The sequence below is a fragment of the Harmonia axyridis genome, chromosome 4 (assembly GCF_914767665.1).
Source record: "Harmonia axyridis chromosome 4, icHarAxyr1.1, whole genome shotgun sequence".
In the NCBI taxonomy this organism is placed as follows: Eukaryota; Metazoa; Arthropoda; class Insecta; order Coleoptera; family Coccinellidae; genus Harmonia; species Harmonia axyridis.
In genome coordinates, this window is record NC_059504.1 from 18,477,298 (window position 1) to 18,502,358 (window position 25,061).

The window sequence follows — 25,061 nt, forward strand, 5'->3', positions numbered from 1 at the left end:
TGATAGGTAGAACAACGAAAACAGCGCTTGATAAGCTTACAAGATATATATTGATGAGGGAAGATCAGGTTGTAGCGGAATCGATTTGGGATTGTTTTAAGTTGATTTAACAATTAGTTTAAACTTGATATTATGTTCTAGTTAGCGAACTCATCTTTATACTAACTGACAAAGAAACTGCAACACCCAGAGGGAGGTGTTTAAATTTTAAAATTTTTTTGGTAAAACTTAGATAGTATAGGAAGGAGTAGATGATTGTATTTGGAAAAAAAATCTTGAAGGTTTTTTCATGTGAACAATTGTAGTCGTTTTTTGCAAGATTTTAAATTTTACATCAAACTAGCTGTTCGAGGAGATCCAAAGTCGATGTTTAGTTAGCCTAGAGGACGTGTACACGGAATTTATCGCCAGTTAAGTGAATTTAAAAGAAGTTGAATTATTGGCGGGCGGAATGGACTAGTTTTCATTTTTTTGTTAAGGATTAATTCTAAAAATTAGTAAAATGAAACAAAATGTGAAAGAATCATTGAAATATCTCTAGAAATGAAAAAGTTATGGGACTTTGAAGTTGCGCTTGGAAGAATAATTTCATAGTACGTGTAAGTGTCGTGACGTCACACACTAGACGACTGGTATTCGCAGAGTGCTTACGAATTCATTGGTGTACAATCACTTGTGCCGTTCGTGTCGTGTTTTGTTTGTTACACGATGGCTGAAATAACTTACTATATAATACATATAAATTACTTTTTCTCTTTTTACTCCTCACATAAATATGTTTTGCCATTGATAGACTTCAACAACCAGTACTCAACTACAAACTGTTCATGAAACGTTTTTTAAATAAATAATCGTTATGAGTTGAACCATGATGAAGCAAACTCAAAAGTAGATACTTACTTGAAAAGTTTAACTCCTTTTATTTCTGCATTGACATAAGATGGAATTGAAGAAAAAACTCCATCACTGCGAATATATTTATTTTAGGCAAATTGTCACTTTGTCCTTTCACGAAGCCTTCTTCCATTATGGTGACAAAAAAACAAAACTCGAGTTAAAACTACACTGTACAACTACAAACGGCGCGAGAGCCTTGGCTAAGTATTTAAACGTAATTTATGGTGTAGCGATCACAGGCAAGAGCCGTGACGTCACAGACCAAAGACGTTCCGCGCTAAAATACATAAATTTAAATAATCTATTTCTCAGTCATTTATTGATGGATTTTCAAAATTTTTTCACTGATTTATCAGTATTGCTCTATATTTTATTTCTATCGTGTCAAATATAGTATTATCAACATCACTAAACTAGTCCATTGTCATTTCGAGAAATCGCTAACTGAACGAACAGAAATCCAACTACTGTTATGAGATGTTGTCAAGCGTGGTTGATAAAGCCCAAAATCGAAAAAGAGTAGGCATCGGACGTCGAAGGGGCACAAATGAAGTTCGAGATCGACGTCTAAGACTTATGGTTATTAGAGACCGATTTGCTACAACTCGATCTTTGGCTGATAAGTGGTTAGGATAACAAGGCCATCCGGTAACTGTCCGAACGGTTTACCGCCGGATAAGGTCTTTCGGACTGCAGCATTATCGATAACATCTTGTGGTACCCTCGACGGTTGAGCATCGCTGGCAACGATTACAGTGGTGCAGAGACAACATTGGAACGTGAAATGGCATAAAGTCGTCTTTTCTGATGGATCTCGATTCTCCTTGGGTGCACATGATGGTCAAAGAAGGGTGAGACGACGTCGGGAAGAAAGACGTGAACCTCAGTTTGATGTTGAGCGTCATATACACCGGACAGTAGGCGTTATGGTATGGGGTGCTATTGCACAAGCAAGTGGTCTTTATTCGAGGTAACAGGACAGCGCTGCGTTACCTTCAAGAAATAGTGGAGCAATATGTTCTCCCTTACCTTAACCGGCTCGAGAATCCAATATTTCAGCAAGATAATGCCCGACCCCATGTTAGTTTAAACTTTTTCGAAGGGATCCATGTAAATATTTTGCCATGGCCGCCCAGATCCCCCGATCTTTCGCCCATAGAGCATGTTTGGGACATCATCGGTAGAAGGCTTGGAAATTTACCCCAGCCCTCACGGAATTTGGCGCCTCTGAGAAATGAAATACAGGTAGCTTGGGATAGCTACCTATCTCAATTATCTATCATCTATCTTTCTATCTAGTATCACTCAAGAAAAAATAGACCATCTTAATGCATCAATGCTGAGACGTGTTGATAATGTATAGATAATCGCAGTGGAGCATTATTAACAAATTTATTAAAAAAATTGTAAACCTTTCCTTTTTTTCTCCAAATTTCAATCATTCACTCCTTTGCTATACTATCTATGTTTCACCAAAAATAAAATTAAAATTTAAACAGCTCCTTCTGGGTGTTGCAGTTTATTTGTCAGTTGTATATTTGTGAAGAATAAATTACTGGACAGTAGCTTATTGAAGAAATACACAAAACTTTCACCAACACAACAATGTAGCTGAATTAAGGAGTTTTGATGAGGCATAACATTGATCATTATCATTATTGAGTACCGAATTTCTGTTAACTGCTTCTAGATATCGCTTTAATAAAAAACAATGCCAGGGTTGCTGCAGAAATTGCCGTGGAGTTGAAAAATTTGGAGAAGAAAGCAGAACCAAAATCAGATGCACTCCCGAGGAAAAGTGAAGGAAAAACTGATGGAATAGTGAGTACAACACAATTAAACAATTCAGATCATACTCTGAATATCTAATATACAGGGTCAGTGAAAAGTGTATACCGAGCTTTCTGGGGGTGTGGGGTTCATAGAACATTGAAAAAAAGTATAGTTTGATGAATGAACTTATGGCCTAAAATGCAAAATAACGGAGATATATCCTTCCAAAGTTGACAAAATTGGAATTTCAGTTTTTGTAGTTACATGATGTCAGCAGATTCACTCATCGGGAGATTCATTGATAACCATAGAAGTTGTCCCAAAAAAATCATGACCCACCCTCTAAAACACCCTTTATAACAATATTAGAAATGTAGATGTATAATAAAAAAAATGTATTTCAACAATATACATTTATACACGAAATGTCAATCTGGAGGCATTCACCGTTTAGAAGTTATGCGGAGAAATTCTTTTGAATTTATCATCCTTAATATGCATTATGGGCCCTAATGTTATTCATCAAACTATAATTATTTTTCAATGTACTATCAATCCCAAAAAAACCCGTTACACATTTTCCACTCTTCTTGTATACATAAATGACAAACTAGCAATACGTTCTACCAAAAAACGGCAATTAATCATTGGCTCAATTGTGCTTCATACAACGTAGAGCTGCAGCAGTATCTGATGAAGTTCTAAATTATTCGATGATTGTTAGGCAGAATATCTCATCGAAAAAGAATTCACAAAGATTTAATGAATGAAGATAATAACTGAAAAAATTGAAAAACAATAAGATTGTATATTTCGTTTATATTTTCTATACAGGGTGGCCATTTGAAAACGAAACAGACGAGATTACAGACGAAATAAAGTTTTTCGAGAGAAATGCTCGGACAGGTCGATTTCTGTTTCGAGGGGGACAACTTAAGATGTAGGTTACGGACGCATAGCGCTTCAACCCTTGCTACTACAACCCTCACCCCCAAATTTTGAATAGGGAAGATGGGGTGAGTGATACCTCATTTGAAAGGTATTTTTATACTGATTTCAGCACAGTAATTGTTTTTTCATTTTATGCATTAGTTCTCGAAATATTCTGAACTAAGTATTTGAAAATGAAGTGGTGTTTTCATGGCACTTGTAGTGTTTTGTGAAAAATCGACATTTTGAGCTTCAAAACAACCATGACTGTGACTTCCTTCCTAACTAACTAACGCATGAATATTTCGAGAACTAATGCATAAAATGAAAAAACAATTACTGTGCTGAAATCAGTATAAAAATACCTTTGAATTGAGGTATCACTCACCCCATCTTCCCTATTCAAAAATTGGGGGTGGGGGGTGTAGCAGCAAGGGTTGAAGCGCTATGCGTCCGTAACCTACACCTTAAGTTGTCCCCCTCGAAACAGAAATCGACCTGTCCGAGCATTTCTATCGAAAAACTTTATTTCGTCTGTAATCTCGTCTGTTTCGTTTTCAAATGGCCACCCTGTATATGTATTTCTTTGCTCTTTTGAGCCATCAATACCAATTCATTTCGATCTTTGGAGAATCTATGAAATGACGAAATCTCATTAGTGACTGTCCCATGGTATTCCGTGACTCATTATTACCCCTAAAATTTATTGATAATTTGCTTCAATTAAAATTTATAGTCGGACAGAATTGACTGTACGAATTTATCGTTAGTGAATCCAAGAGTACCGTTTGATTATTTCCGGCTCAAAATGAGGTAAAAAGAATGAAAACGAGGAAGGAGGTCAACTAGGGAGGTGTAACATTTTCTCCTTACGTGACGGTTTTTCATTTTTTACTCGAAGCCATTGTGAAGGACTCCGCTGCAAAGATCTTCAGCAATTTATTTCAGATCTATTTTTACTGATCCGATAATATTTATACTTGGCAAATTCCCCTCTCAGTATACTATTTTATTGTATCGGGATGATTTTCGCTGAACCGAAAAATTCCGCCAAATATTAACCAACTTTCGCCACTGTGGACATTCAGGTCCAAATAGAACCAATTTATATTTCCATTCCAATGCGTCGAGCAATTATTTCCTTCCATTTACTCTTCCGATTGGCCGATGAAGTTGAATTTATTGGATTTTTTTTTGGCGATACTTCGATTCACGGCGTGGTGCGATAAGAGATGGGACCGTAATAAAAAATTCATTATTCATGGCTGGAGAATGAATTATGTATTATGTAGCTTTCAAAAGCATCATTAATTACTTGGGGGTTCTGGATAGGGGTCAATGAGAGCGTTGAAGATGATTGAGTTTGAGAATCTGGAATCCAGAAAAAACGAGCCTACAATAATTATGGGGGGGATGTCAAACTGACATTTGAATTAAATATTATTCCACAGAGTCGTGGAACAGTTAGGAAGTATACTCCCCCTAGAAATTAACGCATCACTAAAAATTAGGCAAAAGTTTAAAATACATTTCATGAAAACCTAGTGTAGGAATTATAGTCTGTTTTTTTATAAAATGTATAACACTCTGTGGATTGTAACAGTATCATTGTCAAGTTACTCACTCTGAGCCTTATATTTTTTCAAAAATTTTTTTTCTGATTCACTTCATTATATTTCTTATTACTCGAGAAACACCATTTTATAGCATGACATGCATTTATGTAAAATGGAAAATTATTGAAAGATAAAAAAAAAAAAAAAGTTAATAGAAGGTGTCAGTAGCGAATATTTCCGCCTCTGGGTACGAATAACTTCTTGGCAACGACGGCCCATACTTAAAATATTACTTATGTAATTTTCGTCCAGGTCTTCCCAACTTGCAATCAGTTTCTGCCGTACATCTTCCAAATTATTCAAGTTTCATTCCTCTTGTAATTTTCTCCCAAGAAGATGCCAGAGATTCCCTATGGGATTTAAATCAGAGCTTCGAACTGGCCATACCCTGTTAGCGATACTGACTTTCTATAGATAATTCCTCACTCTCTATGACGGCTCGCATAATCTTAAATCAACAAATATCCTTGCTATATGTATATGGCGCAAATGTAAAGGTTGTTTTTTTAGAGCTATAGAACTTTAAATTGCAATAAAACAACGATGGATTATTCGATTGACATGAATTTTATTTATCCGCAAGATAATCTTGTGGCATTACATTTTGAATATGATTTCTGGCATATGACCGCCACGGCTGGCTCGGATGTAGTCCAATCTGGACGTCCAATTTTCGATGACTTTTTCCAACATTTGTGGTCGTATATCGGCAATAACACGGCGATTGTTGTCTTCCGAATGGTCAAAGGCTTGTGGCTTATCCGCATAGACCAATGACTTTACATAGCCCCACAGAAAGTAGTCTAGCGGTGTTAAATCACAAGATCTTGGAGGCCAATTCACAGGTCCAAAACGTGAAATTCGGCGGTCACCAAACGTGTCTTTTAATAAATCGATTGTGGCACGAGCTGTGTGACATGTTGCGCCGTCTTGTTGGAACCACAGCTCCTGGACATCATGGTTGTTCAATTCAGGAATGAAAAAGTTAGTAATCATGGCTCTGTACCGATCACCATTGACTGTAACGTTCTGGCCATCATCGTTTCTGAAGTAGTACGGACCAATGATTCCACCAGCCCATAAAGCGCACCAGTCAGTTTTTCTGGATGTAACGAAGTTTCGAAATACACTTGAGGATTAGCTTCACTCCAAATGCGGCAGATTTGTTTGTTTATGCAGTCATTCAACCAGAAGTGCGCTTTATCACTAAACAAAATAAAATGGAAGTAGTGCGCGATAAGTATTCCGCACAGAACCATTATTTTCGAAATAAAATTGCACTATTTGTAAGCGTTGTTCAGGCGTGAGTCTATTAATGATGCATTGCCAAACCAAACTGAGAATAAATCACTTGACAGCTGTTAAATCGGTTGCCATCTTGAACAGTAATGCCAACTTAAAGTTATATACTTCGAAAAAAAAACACCCGTTAGTTAATTAAAATATGTACCTATCAGTTGTAAGGCTTCCATTCAAGATCATAAGTTCCGTACGACCAATCAAAGAAATGAAATGGTTGTGTGACTAACATAAAATCTTCCACCAATTTTTCTGTAACTCCAACCTTTCGCAAGCAATATAACTATTCTTCACGTGTGATATTTAGTTTTTCTCGTTGCATATTTGTAAAAAAAAGAATTTGTAAAAATATTTCAGGACTTACACTGACTGCTCTCATACTTACGCTGATAAATCTTATTGAATAATTGAATTAATAAAAATCATGCCATGCTATAAATGAAATGATATTTATGATATTTATATATGATAAGTAATAAGTAAAATAGCGAAGTTAATAAAAAAAGGAAGTGTTGAAAAACGCTAAGGCTAAAGTGTAAGTTCAATTCTGAGTTGAAAATGTATCTGTTACAATCTACAGGGTTTTACAAATTTTATGAAAAAAATCAACCTACAATTGCTGTAATTGTATTGACTTATTTTTCGTTTTTGATTTGCAGGAGTCCCGTGTTGAATAAATGGAGGTCTGAGGGAATATTCCGTAATAAATTTATAATACCTATATCTAATGCATTGTAATTATTTTATGAATAATAAATCGATCATTTCTATATTTTCTTTTTTCATTGAAAATAAACAATTGAATTCAGTCATTACAAATTCGGAATATCAAAGATTTTGAAAAATTGGATTGAGATCAAATTAAAGGATGAATAAAATTTTTATTTTGACCTTGAGAAATTAGGCCAAGGTCAAAAAATATAAATAACCGGTATTTATAAATAGAGGTTTTTATGCTTATACGGTTTACACACTATGGCTCAGAAAAAATTACCTGACATTCAAAAACAAAAAAAAAACGTCCAAATCAGATAAGTAACTTTGACGAAAATGTATATCAAACTTTTGCCAACCTTTTTGGTGGTGCGTTAATTTCTTGGGGAAGTGTAGATTAAAATTGCATTTTTTATGAGGTATCATTTTTGCTCATTGTAGAGAAATATTTTCGATGCACAGGATGCTTAGTTTTTTAAATTGCCAGTCTGTTTTTCACATTTTCGGTTTCCACATGAAAAATAAAAGAAACTGTATATAAAGCCCCAATTCGTAATATTAATATGGTTCTCGAGATATTTATAGCATGCCAATTTTCCCCAATATTCGTCTCTCGGAATATTTGACTTCATAAAGAGATGTCAACTTCCCTTAAAAATATAAATCAAATAATTTGACAACTATTGTGTCTAATCCTTCACAATAATATATCTATATGATATATTTAGTTTATTTTTGTCTTGGAATGATATTCCAATTTTAAATGACAAATTTAATAATCAACCAAAAGAAAATTCAAAATTACTAAAAATATATCAATTAAGTAAACGGTTAACTAATTAAACAACTACATCAACATAAAGACAGACGTACGTTTCGGAATTTTTGTATTTAATAATACAATTTTTCCTCATCAGTGCCTTATAGTTCAACGAAAATTATTAAATTTGCAAACTCACCACGTGTACGATACTCAATCAAACTGCAAGCTAGAAACTACAGACTAACTAAAGTTAGTAAATTGTATTATTAAATACAAAAATTCCGAAACGTACGTCTGTCTTTATGTTGATGTAGTTGTTTAATTAGTTAACCGTTTACTTAATTGATACATTTTTAGTAATTTTGAATTTTCTTTTGGTTGATTATTAAATTTGTCATTTAAAATTGGAATATCATTCCAAGACAAAAATAAACTAAATATATCATATAGATATATTATTGTGAAGGATTAGACACAATAGTTGTCAAATTATTTGATTTATATTAAATATCCTTCATCAAGTAGACTCATTAAACTTTTATAATTCCCTTAAAAATTTTTTCTGGTCAAATATTATACATGAATTATATTCTCTTGGTCTGAAATAGACCAATCATATGCGGGGTAAGAAAATCATCAGATCGTCAATAGTTTGGGTATTTTTTCTTCATTTTTTTTCTTGCACTGAAGCCAAAATTGATCATGTTGTATAGCTTGCTGCATCATCTTGCTAGAACCACATCTCTTTCAATTCCATATCATTTTCAAAAAACATTGGTGATAATTTGGCTATAGCGATGATAATTGATAGTTTGAGGTTTGAGGGTTTGAGTGAAACCTTCATCTTCAACTTCACCAGACCAAATTGCACATCATACAGTGACATTTTGTGTATGAAATGGTCCCTTAGAAGGTACTCGAGTTGCCATGTTCACAGAAATTGCTTTATTTCATTTATTGATAATATTATTATTCTTATTTTTTTTTTTTTTTTTAGGTGGTCATTGGTGGTTCAAATCTGGACCTCTGTGCCAAACTTGAATGTGACGACATGAAGGTAAGTACTTCCCTACTTTCGATTTCCTTTTGATTTTATAATTGAATTGACTACTTTAAAATTTTAAGTATTTCTGAAAATAGCATTTTGAAAAAATTTTTCTTGTAAAGAGAGTTGGCCAATTTATAACAATTTCTAGGAATATTTAATGCAATGAAGTAAGGTTCTGATATAAACTATTTAGTTTTCTTGAATAACAGGTACCTACAATAAATATTCTTCGAGTATTATGTGCTAAATGGAAATATTCTTTTCAAGACTTGTTTTTATCGGATTTTAATAAAGGTTTTATGAGGTCATAATGAAACACATCATTTCTAACAATACATTTTATTAAATAGATATATACATCTTGTACAGGTGATAACATGGAATAGCTCTTTGAACTAAGATACATTCATCTAATGCATTTTAAATACCTTAATGAATCGGGAAGCTTAAAATATGTTTAACACTATTGGTCTTCCTCTGTTGCCATGTTTTCTCATGTCAGCATTTTAATTATCATACCTATAAGTAGATTTTTCAAGTTTTTTTTGAGCGAAATGCTTGAATCACTGTGTGAAAAAATTTTTCGTTCGTGTCAACTCAATATGAATAGAAACTAATCAGGTTAATGATAGGTAATTGATGGAATCTCATGTGAACTGCTGTTACTAATTGAAAATCGATATCTACATTGATGTTTGAATTTCGAAAGCCTTCAGATCTGACTCATATACAAAGTATGTTTTTTATTTTTTTATCAAGCGTTGAGAGGTTTTGAATGAATGGTATTCAGTCTATAAATTCACATTATTATTTCAATATACAGGGTGTGGAATAGAACTTCAGTTGGTAGCATTCTTTGGATGAGATATGTTGATTTTCTTAGTATTGTGGATACTATTTCAACATATCTTAAGTCACTTTTAACCTGCCTGGGTTACAGAACTCAACTTTTTGAGATTTGGAGTGGCCATCATATTCTGTATTTGTCTACTAGTGATTAAATGTTTCTCAGTAGGAATATCCTACAATATAAAACAGGGAGACCCGATATGGTGAGACTTTAACACAAGAGAAATATTTCAAAAAATAAGTTTTCTCAAGAAATTTAAGGAAAGGTTGATAGATGGCTGAGAATTTTCCACAATTATATCAAATATTGGCAGAAAGTGACGAGACTGAATATTGGGATTATCTGAATGATATATTTCAGTAATTTGCAAATATATCTATTTGAAAATTAACTAACATCAATAGGATTTTTCGGAAAAGTAGATATTAAGAAAATATTTGAAAGATTTTAATACGTTTCTTCACATGAGATGAAGCAGTATTGCATCAGAAAGCACTTTTTGAGATAAAAGAAGATACTCAGGCCTGGAAACAGATATCAAATACATTATATTATACGATGTAATAATGATTTCATAATACAAGCTCAAAACTGGGAATCACAAAAAGGACAATGACTTCCACTGAGTTATTTGTGTTATGTACAAATTGATGTTGAGCTGTTGAAGCTACATTCCCTTTTTGTGAATCGTTCCGTTGATATTTCACGCAAACGTTCAGCTGGTTAAAAAAAACCGTTATTACATGAACCAACAGGAATATTTTCATTAATCATCTACTATGCAAATTCCACAATATGTAGCTCGCTCAGTCAGAATGACGTAAAATCCAATTGTTTCTGCGGAAGGATGTTTTTCATTCATTTTTGCGGAGAGATTCTTCTCGTATATACCTAGAGGCTATGCGATAGATCGAGCCACCACATGTCTTCAGGGCACCGTACAGAATTGAGCAATTAATTCCATGAAAAATGAAGGAATATGTTCAACAAGGTTGAAAAATAATGGTCTACTCGCTTAGGGATCTGTGACGTCATACGCGTAGAACGATACGCCTCTATACGTCTTCGCTTCGAGTGACATGATGAATTATGAGATAAATTTCGAAATTCTAATCTGGCGTCTTCAACGGGGTGTGTTCGATAACACGAGATGGATTTCACCTAGTTAGAGTAGGATAACACTGTGAACTGATTCTCGTTGTAAAGCGCTTACTTAGTGTTTATGCTCGCCTACGTTTCGATTGAGCTCTGGTAATTATGTTGATCCTGCATATAAAATCTTTACGGAGAAAATTACTTGGTTTTCTCGTTTTCACGGTTGCTATACAGGGTGGTTCAAGAACATTGCGAACGAATTCGGTATATTGTTCTATGATCTATTTGGGGTCGGAATAGTTATTTATAATACAAGTGCAGAAGGCATTGATATTCTTCCACGAGTTCAAAATTCAAAAACGAGCCACGAAGTGGCGAGTTTTGGAATGAACGAGTGGTAGAATGAGCCTTCTGTACGAGTATTATACATTATTTTCTCTAATTCATTGCATTTTCATTGAAATTAATGAAATATTTCCATAAATATAATTTAGTGATTTTTGCATTGAAAAATGTTGGTTGGCAGAACTAATTTCTTTAAGGCAATTTGATGAATTGACAGATAAAGCCGTAGCGGAAAGTTCGGAGTGCCAACATAGAATAATAAAATATAACCATGAAAACTGTGCGTTTCTGATATATTCTCGCACGATTTTGTTCTACAAGATGTGGAAGAATGAACGGAATAACCACAGAATTAGAGAAAGGTTCTTGAGGCCTTTAATTGGAAATGCTTAGTTCACATAATATTGAATGTTTTCCTAATAAATTACAAGTTCCCTGCTATTTTCTGAACGGTTTGAGATATTTAAACGAGATTTGGTGAGAATGAAATTCTCACTAAGGTGATTATTTCACCTTTAATACCTCGTTTTCAGCAACTACATTGGCGTGTATACTGGCATTGACTTTCAAATTCTTGAAGAAAAATATGGTACGCCAGTGCTCAATTTGGAACAAGAAGAGTCTCCGCGCAATTCTTTAGGATGCACCATTTTTGAATAAAAATGGTAAACCGTTTGATATTACAAAAAATACTCTAGTAGAGCAATCGAACAATGAAAATATTTTTGATGTTATATCGATAATGTTGAATCAATGTAGGGATTCTTCAAACCAAGTAGCTTGACATTTTAACCACCTACTTGACTTGAAAATCAAGCTCATGAAAAATTACATAGGTACTTGAGCTTAACTTGACTTGATTTTAGGTATTCATTGCTTGACTTGATATCGAGCTACTTGATATTACTTGAGCTTGATATGCACGCGTTGCACGGTATATATTTCTGCTATCTTGTGCGCGATTAGACTAAATAAGGGTATTCCTAGAGCGCCGAGAGAATGAAGCATTCGCCAGTGTGACTTTATTAGGAGTTTTCTCACATTTCTATGGAATGTATTGGTTTATTTCGGTAGTTTCTCAAATATCTTTCCAAACTTGGCCAAAATGGCCAAGGATTTTTTATCAACACCATCTTCAGCATCTGTTGAAAGACACTTTTCCAGAGCTGCTCTTACACTTACAAAAACACAATAGGTTTGGCGACAAATCTATAACATGCCTCATGTGTCTTAGACCCTGGATGGAAAATTACGAGTATGAAATCAAACAAAGCCTGGAGGTTTATCAATTATTACGAAAATTTATTTCTATTATTTTGTTATGATTTATAATGATTTAATTTATGTTTCTATTTCAAAAAAGTTGATATTTTCGGTTTAATAAATAAAATTGTTTTTGCTAGGTTTTCTTCTCATTTCATAATTTTTTTAATGATTTGATACTACACAATAAATCTGCTTAAAATCAAGTAGCTTGATATGATTCAAGTACTTGATAAATAAATACTTGACTTGACTTGAGATTGAAAAACTACTACTTGTCTTGATATCAAGTCAAGCTCAAGCCAAGGAACTTGAAATTAAGCGAAGCAGTGAATCCCTAGAACGTACGGCTAAGTACTTGCTACGGGAACTCTTGTATTGTGTAAAGGAAATTCACTTTCAAATTAGTCTATAATATGATGAATATTGAGTCGATTAATTGAATAATAACGTCCATGAATTCTTCCTAAAAATCTCTCAGTATTCATAAATGTGCCCTGATTTTGATGAAACAATTTATCAAAGTTGTTGAAGCGTGTATCTTTCCATGATTAAATGGTATAACCTTCTGAACACAAATGACATAAGAAACGTAAGAAAATAATATGCAATACAATCATAATATACTGAAGCATTTTAAATTGTAAAATTAATATTGGAAAACCTGTTATATGAATTGAGCTGGAAGTTGTCAAGAATTTGAATTTTCTTCTTCTTCTAATAAAGCAGGATCATTTTGAATGACCTTGCACGCATATGTTGAACAACTCTCAAATTAGGTATTCAGGGCTTGGCTTGATATTCAAGCTACTTGGCTCAAGCTCAAGCTTGAAATCAACTCAAGTTCAAGTCAATTAGTAGTTTTTCAATGTCTAGTAAAGTATTTATTTGTATTTGACTTTACATTGAAAAACTACTACTTGACTTGAACTTGAGTTGATTTCAAGTCAACCTCAAGCTACTTGATCTTGAGTCAAGTAGCTTGAATATCAAGGCAAGCTGTGAATCCCTATCTCAGATCCTTTCTTCTTTTTTTGATTGAATTCTTTCAAAGAACCTAAGCGGCAGCTTATAATCGATTATTTTTTCAGTGCAAATCAAAAAGACGTTATAACAAGTTTTTAAACAGCATTTCACATGATATGAATTTCCACTTTGAAGACATAATAATCAGATTTTGGTATCGAGGAAGTTTACATAAGTGTAAGTGAACGAGAAAAATTTAACAACTGTAATGAAAGAGATGAAGATGATTGAACGAATGCAAAGTTTTAGTGCTCGCAGTTATTTCGTTAACGAATCGAATATTTTGGGAATATTGTGATATTCTATAGAGATTTCAGTTCATAATATTATATAAAACGTTTAAGGTCGTAATAGAGCAATGTTCTACCCTTACTCAGTTAGAACTACAATATATTGTCTATTTACTTATATACACTGTACATATAGACTTCTCCATTAAATCATTTATACCTATAATCTATTTGTTCAAGTCTGTATCATATCATAATAATTTTTGAGTGTAACATGATGAACTTGTTGAGAACTTATTGCTAGTGGTAACGAATAAAACACATTTTGGATCTTCGGAATGTTTTTCACAATTATTTTATACCGATCCTGAATTGTTTGGGGGATAATTCTCAATGCCTCTGGGTTTTACATTTTTATATATTAACAATACAGATATCAATAAATTATTGTGTATAGTGTGGTCGTGGAAGAATGAGTTCAGATATTCAGTTCCTAATGAGATAAGGTTTCATAACTAGTAGATCAACCTGATCCACAGATCTACCTAGCCGTTAAATATCGTTGGCAATAGATAATCTCAACTCATTCCTCCACATCGAATAGTGTGAAATACGATGAAAATTCTACTCTACTCCATTAGCACCAAATTCATTTACTTTTGAAAGGATATTGTCTCCTTTCGTCTAAATCTACCTTGCTAAAATCTTTTGGAAATAACTTTATCCTATTTTACACTAATATAATGTGATTTTGATGAAATGAACACATCCATGTCATGCACTGTCGCTCTGAAGCATACAATTGAAATGTAATGGTTTTAAATATATAAATGTATTATCAAAAGTGCGATCGAATATGCCAATTTGAAAATTACCTTCTTGAAGTTCATCGAATGAAAGCCATTCAATGTTTGAACCGACCCATACTCTACATTTCTTTTTCTTACGTGAATATAAAAATGATATTAATTGTTTCTTTTGAAGTACCTGTCTTCTATAAAATACGTTCGCTAACTGTTGAATATTAATAACGATCTAAAAACCTAGGCTATTCAAAATAGTTTCCTTCATAAAATTAATTCAAATGATGCCAAAGGATCTTGAGGATATCATCATAGCCTCCTTCATGTAAATCACATAATAAATCGCATTAGCAAGTCCATTGTTCAACCCTTATAGTTATGCCTTGGAATTATAATGAAGGTCATATTCTCTGCCATGTCCTGTTGCGAAATAACATGATACATGTTGGTTTTTTTATAGTAAAACGAAGTCGTATTTTTGCGAAGATACTTTCTTCGTTGAACTTCAGTCAGTTAATAATTATGAAACACGAATTGTGCAATAAGGAATGTACATAAAGCTCATTCACATAATTTAAATACCTCCTTTTATTCATATGAAATTCGAATGATACTTCAGAAGACATCAAGAATTATCCACATTAATCAGATAAATATAGAATTTTACATTTTCCTTCCTGTCTAATCACAGTGAAAACACGTAATAAAACACAAAGAAGTTGAGGATTCACTAGTATTATATAAAAAATAGTATCTCTAACAATATCCACATGAATTGAAAAAAAAATTATCACAATAGGTCTTATGACTTTAATATAATTTTAACTTGTGTTTAAGCGGTTGGCTTATGACTAGAGAAAATCGTTCTTTTTCGTCTGATGGACTTCTTTAAGAGCGTTTCTTACAAAATATAGCATTGGTATGATTTATAAAAGCTTCTAGACTCCAGGTTTTGATTCGTTTTCTACCGAAAATCGTTGGAAGGTGAAATTAAGTGATCTAATAATCAATTGAAGATGATGAAATTGCACCTTCTCAAGATGGTCGTTTTTACAATCATGACAAAGAACTTGTGTTAAATACGGTGTGCACCAAATCGAAATATGGATATTCAAAGGAATGTTTCCATCGAATGATTTCTATACCCTTGAAAAAATATGGCTTTTAAAAAAATTTCATAACAATGGATATCAATATTTTTTTTTAAATGAAAAAAATACACAAATTTTTTGCCATGAAAGTCTAGGAATTTCATCCTTTGAATTATGTATATAGATTCATATTTTATCTAAGATTAAATTCTTGGTTAGCGCATAGCGTTGGTGTTAACTGATTTCAAAAAACAAAGAACAATTCGTTTTAATCCGCCATTGCAGAAATTTTAAGGGTCTTCGATATTTCAGACGATATTTTTGCACAGAGAATTTTCTGTATATAATGTTTTGATCACTTAGTTTCTGGTATACTGGTGAATTTATTTTCAAATTGAAAATTTCTGTCGAATAATCTATCCCACATTGGATTAGTCATGCAATGTTTTCCAGTCGATATCATTGAGATGGTTTTTATAGAATAGAATATAGATTATATATCTTCTTTCAAAAGCTTTTTGACTGGCTTTTCAATAGGTCATTTTTGAGCACTGTCTCGATTATATGTAGCAGTATAATGGCTAAGGCTAAATAAATAGTGTTATGGAAATGGTGCCAATGCATCTGACTGTTTGGTTTGGTCTTTGTAGTGACAAAACCGAACAGTCAGATGCATTGGCATTGGCAGTGATAATATCACTGGACAGACATTTTTGAAAATGAAGAAGCAACGCTAAAGCAGTCAAAGGTAAGATATACTGAAATATGTTATCTGTTAGCGAAGAAAGGACGTTGTTCAATGGATCAATTACAGAGAAAATAGTAATATAAATTGGCTATCTAGAAATTGGATTATCTTTGAAAAGTGTGGCCTGATATATTATAATAGGTTGAGAATTTGAGGGCCAACACTGACGTAACCATAGACAATTCAAAGCTACATACATTCGAAAAAGTGCTCGAAAATTAGAACCAAGTGATCTTCAATACATAATTGGGTATTTGTGCTTAATTTCGAAAGAAGAACTTCCAGAAAAACTCCAACGTTGTCTCTTATTAACACATTTTAAAAACAAACTATTGTATGAGATATAACGAAACAGATGGTATTAGGATCCTAACGAACTGTTCTTTGTTACTATCAGTCTCTAGGGGCCGTGCAACCCATTAGTTTGTTCTTCATTTTCAACAGGGGTCATCCTTGACTCTACCCCTTGGTCTCCTATTGAAGATATCCTCTAATGGTGTCGCCAGAGGGCCTTTTTTAACGCGGCCCCATCGGCCCCGGTTGAAAAGGCCCTCTAGGCGGTACTTTAGTCAAATATTCTCCCTACCACTCCGATACTCTCGCATCTCATAATTATTATTGCCGTTTGGGTTCTTGGACTGAGTAGGCGGTGACGACAACAGCGCTGTACTCTCCGGTCTCACCAGCAATGATTCCCTCTCACTCTCCGCGCTCTCAGTCCTTATGGCCCCAGGCACCGCACCGTTCACGTTAGGCAAGGCCAGTTCCGTCTTGAGTATCCGGATCTTCTGTATCATCTCCTTAATTTCGTATCGTAAAATACCTAGGAAGCACATCTTCAGGAAGGCTAGTACGCAATAGCCGAGTATTGCAAGTAAAGCGGCTGTCGACTTCATGTAATCCATCAGCTTGTCGTCACAGCCGATCTGAAAGTGTTTTATACATCTAGTGCTATTCTCTGGTGGTGGTTCTAAGCAGCAGCTCAAAGGCATCTCGAATTTCCCTGTTTCGTTACCGTAATTGTTAGGTCCTGTGACGCCGCAGCACTCCTCGTCCCTCTGGAACCTGTCCCAGAGGTTGGTCATGTCGTGGTCGGTGCCGTACTCCTGCTGGAACCTCATGCGCAGCGCCGGCTTGAGGTCTTGGCACATTTTCTCGAACTTGTAGGTCCAGAAGGCGCCCAGGACGATGTCACCGAACAGGAGGACCAGCAGGAGCAGCCAGTAGGCGTTCAGGAGCTTCTCGGAGAGTCGGACGGCTGCCACACATCCTAGAACTTGGATGGCGCCGCCCTGGGTTGCTAAGGCTAGGTAAGCGTAAAGGAAGGTAGGCTGGTAGAGGGCTAGGTTGGGTATGAGCATGCGTCGGTAGTCGAAGATGAGGGTGCGTGATGCTGCGCCGCAGAATGCTAGGGCACCGGCTAGTAAGACTGTGTTGCAGGTGTATATCCATAGACGGTAGTATCGCATGGCCCTCCCTCCCAGACTGGTGGTACCGACTGCGCAACTACCTCCTGCTCTTCTTAGCGGCATCCGCCTTCGGAGTCCCCCCTCACTCTGCCAGATTCCCATCGCCCTCCATGCACCTGGAACCAAGATAATGATCGTTAGGAAATTCAAGAAGAAGTAAACTTGCTATTAAAAAATAGTGGTCGTTATATTTCTATGAGAATAATTCGTTGAAACATAAAAATTATCAAGCATTGTACAACAAAAACATCCTAATAACTATCAGTCTTTATTTTACTCAAAAACTTTATAAAGTCTAGCAATGTTTTCTCGAATTTAGATAGGAGGAGAATAGATAGGGTTAGATTCGTTTTTTATGTTGTAGAAAGAGGTCGAGAATTTTATAATGAACGTTATAGGGTACAAGCAATTCAATCCTGAAATGGATTGGAACACGAGAGATACTGGTTGTATCGTGGAAGTAACGGAAGAACTAAGATTGAGTCGAAGTTATTAGGTGTGACTTATTTTATATGTATATTGAGTTATTTTTGGACATCAATCATTACTAGTTGGGAACAAAACTGTCAGATTATTACTTGTTTCGGTCGATGGCACATGGTCTGGCTCATCAGCAGTTCCACTCATTTGAAGACAACAAATGGCTTGATTCCTTGATATCCTCAAAAGATAAACACTTTTACCGTAACGTTATTCGAGCTTTATCGGAAATATGGGAGTAAGTTGTAGCTAATAATAGGCAGTGCTTTGAATGATTCATTTGTATCCATTTAGTATAACTTTGCTTCCGTCATTTTGCAATACATGGCTGTAGCGGTAAGTGGTAGTCGAAATAAATAGATCGTATATGTCATACGATAAACTTAGGTATTTGTAAACATAACGACATCGAAATATTAGTAGATTTGTGGCTGCATCATAAAGTTATTCTCGATTTAACATGTCAGCTAACGAGCCAAATTCCCGTCATTTGTGGGAGATTTTAATTTTCTGCTCTAATATGAACAAACCTGCTTCCGAGGTTCATCGAATGCTCTCAAATACTTATGCGAGTGAGGCCGCTATTAGTGGAAGAACGTGCCTAGAGTGGTTTCAACGCATCAAGAACGGTGATTTTGACGTCGATGACCAGCATGGCGGTGGAAGAGAGAATGTTTTCGAAGATACAGAATTGAAGGCATTACTTGATACAGACTCGTGTCAAACGCAAAAAGAATTGGCAAGATCATTAGGAGTGATGCAAAAAGCCATTTCAAAACGCCTGAAAGCCATAGCAATGATTCAGGAACATGGAAATTGGGTGCCGTATGAGTTGAAGCTGAGAGATGTTGAACGACATTTGTTTACTTGTGAATAGCTACCTGCAAGGCCAAGACGGATTCTGCATCGCATTGTGATTTTAGACGAAAAATGGGTTCATTACGATAATCCCAAGCGCAGAAAATCATGAGGATATCTCGGCCTTGCTTCTACATTGACGGCCAAACCGAATATTCACGGTTTCAAGTTCATGATCAATATTTGGTGGGACCAGCTCAGCGTAGTGGATTATGAGTTGCGTAAACTAACTGAAACAATCACAGGCAATCGTAATCGAACGCAATTAATGTGTTTGAGCCCAGCATTGAAAGACAAACGGCCGCAATACAACGAGTGACATGATAAAGTGATTTTACAGCATGACAATGCTCGACCCCATGTTGCGAAAGTGGCCATGATATACTTGGAAACGTTGAAATGTCCTACCCCACGCAGACGTTGCTCCCTCGGAATATCCTTTATTAATGGCACACGGCTTGGCTGACCAGCACTTCCGGTCTTGTGAAGAAGTAACCAGTTTTTAAAAAAAAAAAAAAGATGGAAGAAAGTAGTGACTCGCGATGGACAATACTTTGAATCATAAATGTATACCCAATTTTTTACGGAAAGGGTGGAAAAAAGTTTTAGTTTGGTTAGGTTCTGCAAGTAGCATTTTGCAGCACCAACCTAATCTCCTCGTCCGATGCTTTCGATTTCAATCGAACCCCCTTCACCGTCAATCTGCCACCTCGTTATCTCGTAGCGTACGCTCTCAACGTACCTCCAACCTAACCTAATAATCCGTCCAGGAATGCTCCTCCGGAGGGATAAACGGACGCCGCAAAGTTTTAAGTTTCAAACGAGAAGGCCACCGAACGTTGAAACCGACGGCCTGTCTAACCTCCAAGTCGATACTTGTCAAGGATTCGCGTCCCCCAAAGGCGTGGGCGTATGTTAATCTCCTTTGAACCCTGCGCCTATTGGGACTGTGCGTCCCGGTTCCTTCTAATCGGGAAGATCGGGGAATTCCGGGACGACATATATGTGGTATCCACCGACTTGGATGATGTGATTAAGGGACCTGGTTTGAGGCAAGATGGGATAGATGAATCTGTTTATGGGTTGTTACGGAGAGGTGGTGCGGTCGACCTTGTTGTTAACTAATTTCTAATTGGCTGCATTTAGAACCCGTATGAGATCGCTTTATCTTGGAAAAATGAACAGTTTGGGAATAGGGATGTTGCCTATATTTTGAAATTGCTTTCACTTTGTAGATAAGCCCTGTATAAACACGATAAAAAAATATTCATGGAAAAATATAGAAAGTACCAATAAAAAATACGTAAATAAAAAAAGTTTTCAAAATTCCCGCTGCAAAGCTCCATTCTGTAACGGTATTATGGTGACGCCATTGCACAAAAGAGTCACCACCATACACAAACAAATGAGTTTATCTATGGTCTCCACGTACTAACGGTCTGGCAAAATGAATTGATATCAGCTGATATTGACAGTCAAGTCGGTTTGATTATATCATCTGACGTTATAAACCATAGATATACTAGTTCTAGATAATATTAGTTTGTCTATGTTCTAAACGTTTCAGTGCTATGACGTCAAATTGCTCTGATTGGCGTTCGCAGTCACGTGCTAGTCGATAAGAATTAACACATTTTGAATGAATTTTATTGAATGGAATTCGAGAAGTAAGATAATGAAAATGCTATTTTAGTATTTTAAAAACGGCCTCTAATATGGAACACCTAAATTCATTTGATTTTTTTATATGACGCAACATCCCTAATAGGGGATTCCTCAAACATCCCTTGAAGGATCGTTTTTCCAAAATTAGTATTGACGACGTTGAATCTAATCTATATAAATCATTCTGTGGTGCTCCACAAGGTAGTACGCTGGACCCGCTTCTTTTCTTTTTGTTAATCAACCATTCGCTCAACTGTGTTGATACTGCGGTTGTTGTATTTGACAAGTGCCTAATACCTTATTAAAATTTCGCTGGTTTCCAATCAGTTCACTTCATTGTGCAATATTGGATTTTAGCAGAACAAAAATCAACTTGGGTATTTCCGTATTAGGAGGTACAGTTAAGCTTGGTGACGATGTCAATCATTTGGGTATTGAACTGGATAACGCCTTATGTTTAATATCACACGTCGATTTGGTATTAGGCCAAACAGGGCAGTATTTGCCCTAGACAATTTGAAACTATCATTTGATTGCAGTATAATATTGCATATTTATTACGCTTATTTTTACTCTGTATTCTAATATAGTATTTATATCGGTTTGGGCAATTACTAGGGCCTCGCAGCGTGTATTCATTGAAAAAATAAATTAACAATAATTTTTGATCTTCCTTATTGCAACTCGTGTCAAGAAATTTTTAGGGAGTATTTATTAATTATGATAGGTATTTATATCTACAAACTATAGTTATTTGTTCATAGGCAAAGTCGCCACCTGCTCTAATGTACATTCCTTCGATACAATAATTGAGAGCAAGTTTACAATAACCTGCCTAAGAATACGCTGATTCCATAATATTCGTACATATATTCAAGCGAAAACTTGAATCCTTCTCACTAAGAAGATATAACATTGATCCCTTTTAATCTATTTCATTTATAAAGCAGTCTATATTACTAATTTTTTGAATCTTTTCTGGAAACATCCATGAACACTCTACTAACTCAACTGGTCATCTTGTATCCATGTTACAAGATTTCGATATGTGCACATTAGAGAAAAGGAGAAGGTATAATGCAGTGGTATTTCAGTCAAAATTGTTATTTATTGATTTTATTAATTTCAAAGTTCCCAAATTGAATTCGAGGATGAAAATGAAGATCTCTTTTTTGTTAAACCAGGTGGTTGTTCTCTTGTAAACAAAATTATGACTGATGTATATAATGAATTTCTGATGGATAATGATGTAGGTATATTTTTTGACTGCTTGGAAATCCTGAGGGATTTATTTTTTTCTCAGGTGAAGTAACGAATTTTTTGTATTCTGATTTGTAATTACCATATATCATTGGTGTTGGTGTGGAAATAAAATAAATAAATAAATAAATGAATCATCTCGTAACTTACTCCCTGGAACTCTACTCTTCCCAGTTTTATACCTGTGTTACAAACATAAAATCATATTGTACACCTTGAATTTCTTCTTCTTTTTCTTATTCTCTGAGTTCTATGCCTGCGCAATGGTATCATGGTGCCTACACACTAATTAGCGTAGGGGAAAGATTTTCTCAATTGTATCTTTCTGAGAACGAAATGAATGAGCAAGTTGTATGCACGAGTACCAAGACTGATGCAGGTACATTATTCTTAAGTATTGTGATGACAATTTCGGCTAGACACAAAAATTATGTCTAATTGTTGTTTGGGATTACAGTAGATTGGTTAAACTTCATCTAATTTTCACTCGATTTCCTATGGCACTCAAATGAAATTTCGCATTCGTTTCCATAGAGATATGATCTATGATTTTCAAAGTACTAACTACTGAAAAAATAGAAAGTTGGCCAGTCTCGAAAACGCCTCATCTGAAATGTTTTGAGCAAGACCTAACTAATATTTCTAGACATCTTAAGCTCAACCAAAAAAATTTCATTCATTCATTTTTTGTAAAAAGTTTTTGTTGCTTATGTTCCAGAAGTAAACTTCACGAGAAAAGCACTTCAACCCTGAAGGCAGATTCCACCGCATTCGCAGGAATCAAGTTACGTAGGCGCACCCTTTCGAATCGGTTATTTACCGTCTTCCCCTCCCAATCATTCACTCTCCCGTCGTCACTGTACTTTCACTAAACGAATTCGTTAACCAAGATCCTTTCGAGGACACCTCCACTAATTGGAACCTTAATTCGATCCTGAGTCCCATGAAATTCAATTTCGGAACTTCGCCGAGCGAATAATTGACGTTTTACTTTCAGCCATTCCTGTTATTGGTCAGCTCGTGATTTCGCGGTCCTCTTAATTAACCATCAGAAATGTACATCTACTGATCCGAATCGGATTGCGTTGCATAATGGCGACGATATAGTGTTGATAGTGCGCTGGACGGGATTCGTTGCTGCAGCGGATACGGTTACGGACGATTAGGCGGTATTCGGATTCTAATTGTCGCAGTAGGAAGGACTCATCAGTTATATGTTGTGAATGCAACTGTAACGTTACAGTTGGGATGATGCGTCATATAATGAAATCAAATGAATTTAGGTTTTCCACATTGAAAGCCGTTTTTCAAATACTAAAATAGCATTTTCATTATCTCATTTCTCGAATTCAATTCGATAAAATTGATTTAAATTGGGTTAATTCTTATCGACTAGCACGTGACTGCGAACGCCAATCAAGGAAATTTGACGTCATAGCACTGTAACGTTAAGAACATTGACAAACTAATCTCATCTAGAACTAGTTCATCTATGGTTTAGAACGTCAGATAACATAATCAAACCGACTTTACTGTCAATATCAGCTGATTCAGTTGCGTTTGACAGACTGTTAGCATGTGGTGACCATAGATAAACTAGTTAGTTTGTCTATGGTGGTGACTCTATATGAAGTGACGTCACCATAATACCGTGACAGAATGGAGTGTCTCAGCAGGAACTTTGAAAACTTTTTTATCTGCGTATTTTTCATTGGTACTTCTATATTTTTCCATGAAATATTTTTTTTCGTGTTTATATAGGGCTCATCTACAAAAAAGCAATTTCGAAATAGAGGCATGAGAGAGGCTGTTGCCATGAGACTCTAAAGACTGATTTCTAGGGGTGGTTTGGCTTATTTGGCACCGAAACTCCTACCCAGGTTTTTACAAATTTAATAAAATCAAAATATACAAAGATCGATACTTTTCACTCAAAACAAATGATATTGAAATAAAAACTTTATTTAAATCGGTTTTTAAAGAATTTCTGTGCTATAAGGATGGAACCTCTTCTGTGGATTATTTCAGCCTTCTAAACACCAGATCTTTGCAGGAAGCTATAGTACTCCTCGTAGTACTCCAATTCCCATTCAGCGAAGTTGATGTAATAACGTCAGGTATTACGCAGGTATTCTCTCAGTTTCAGGAACTAAAGTGATTTAACGTACGTACTATGTTAACTTCTATATCTCAAGGAAGTACTTCTTGATATTTTTCAATCCCAAGAGAGGTTTATGTTGTTCCATTCCCACAGGAGGTGCTTTGGGTAAATTGAACAACGATATTAGAATATGTCAACCTGAATTTACAACTCCTTCTCGGATTGCTAATCAAGAAATTATAAAGAAATAATTACATTTATCATGAAATAAACCTGAGAGGGAGTTTTGTTGAAATTATTTGACACAAAAAGAATTCTACCAAACTTGAAATACGTTTCGACAAGATGGATGATTCTAAAAAATACTACTGTTTCAAAATTAATCAATTCATGCTGGTGAGATTATTACTTGTTGAATGCAAATATTCATGTCAACACTTACCGAGAATCCCGACACAATTCTCACCGATAAATTGAATTCTAAATCTCAAATTAAACTAGTACGTATCTTTCCTGAAATCTCGATAATCATTGAAAGTCTTTCAGAAAATTCTTTCTGTTTTTTTCTCTACATACGTGCATCCGTTGGCGCTTCATCGGCGACCAATCACCACGACGAATCGAAAAATTACCACGTCTTTGAAAATTGCAGTAGCGTAACATGAGTTGAATCGTGCAAAATCATTGCACAACCCAAATGACTTCACCCTTTAATAAATATAAAATTGATAGGAAGA

General features: G+C 35.1%; 2 protein-coding genes across 2 annotated transcripts in view; one reads left to right on the plus strand and one right to left on the minus strand.

Annotated features, from left to right (window-relative positions):
• The window catches only part of LOC123677858 (pseudouridine-metabolizing bifunctional protein C1861.05), a 412,482-nt gene that overhangs the window by 39,743 nt on the left and 347,678 nt on the right, over positions 1 to 25,061 (plus strand). Inside the window, exons 5-6 of the mRNA XM_045614590.1 lie at positions 2,588 to 2,718; positions 8,990 to 9,049. Coding sequence (XP_045470546.1) covers positions 2,588 to 2,718; positions 8,990 to 9,049 — 191 coding nt within the window. The remainder of the gene's footprint in view (positions 1 to 2,587; positions 2,719 to 8,989; positions 9,050 to 25,061) is intronic.
• LOC123677861 (tetraspanin-9-like) overlaps positions 13,597 to 25,061 on the minus strand; it is a 332,267-nt gene continuing 320,802 nt past the window's right edge. The window contains exon 2 of the mRNA XM_045614593.1: positions 13,597 to 18,076. Within this exon, the coding sequence (XP_045470549.1) occupies positions 17,061 to 18,062 (1,002 nt within the window). The 5' untranslated portion in view covers positions 18,063 to 18,076 and the 3' untranslated portion in view covers positions 13,597 to 17,060. The remainder of the gene's footprint in view (positions 18,077 to 25,061) is intronic.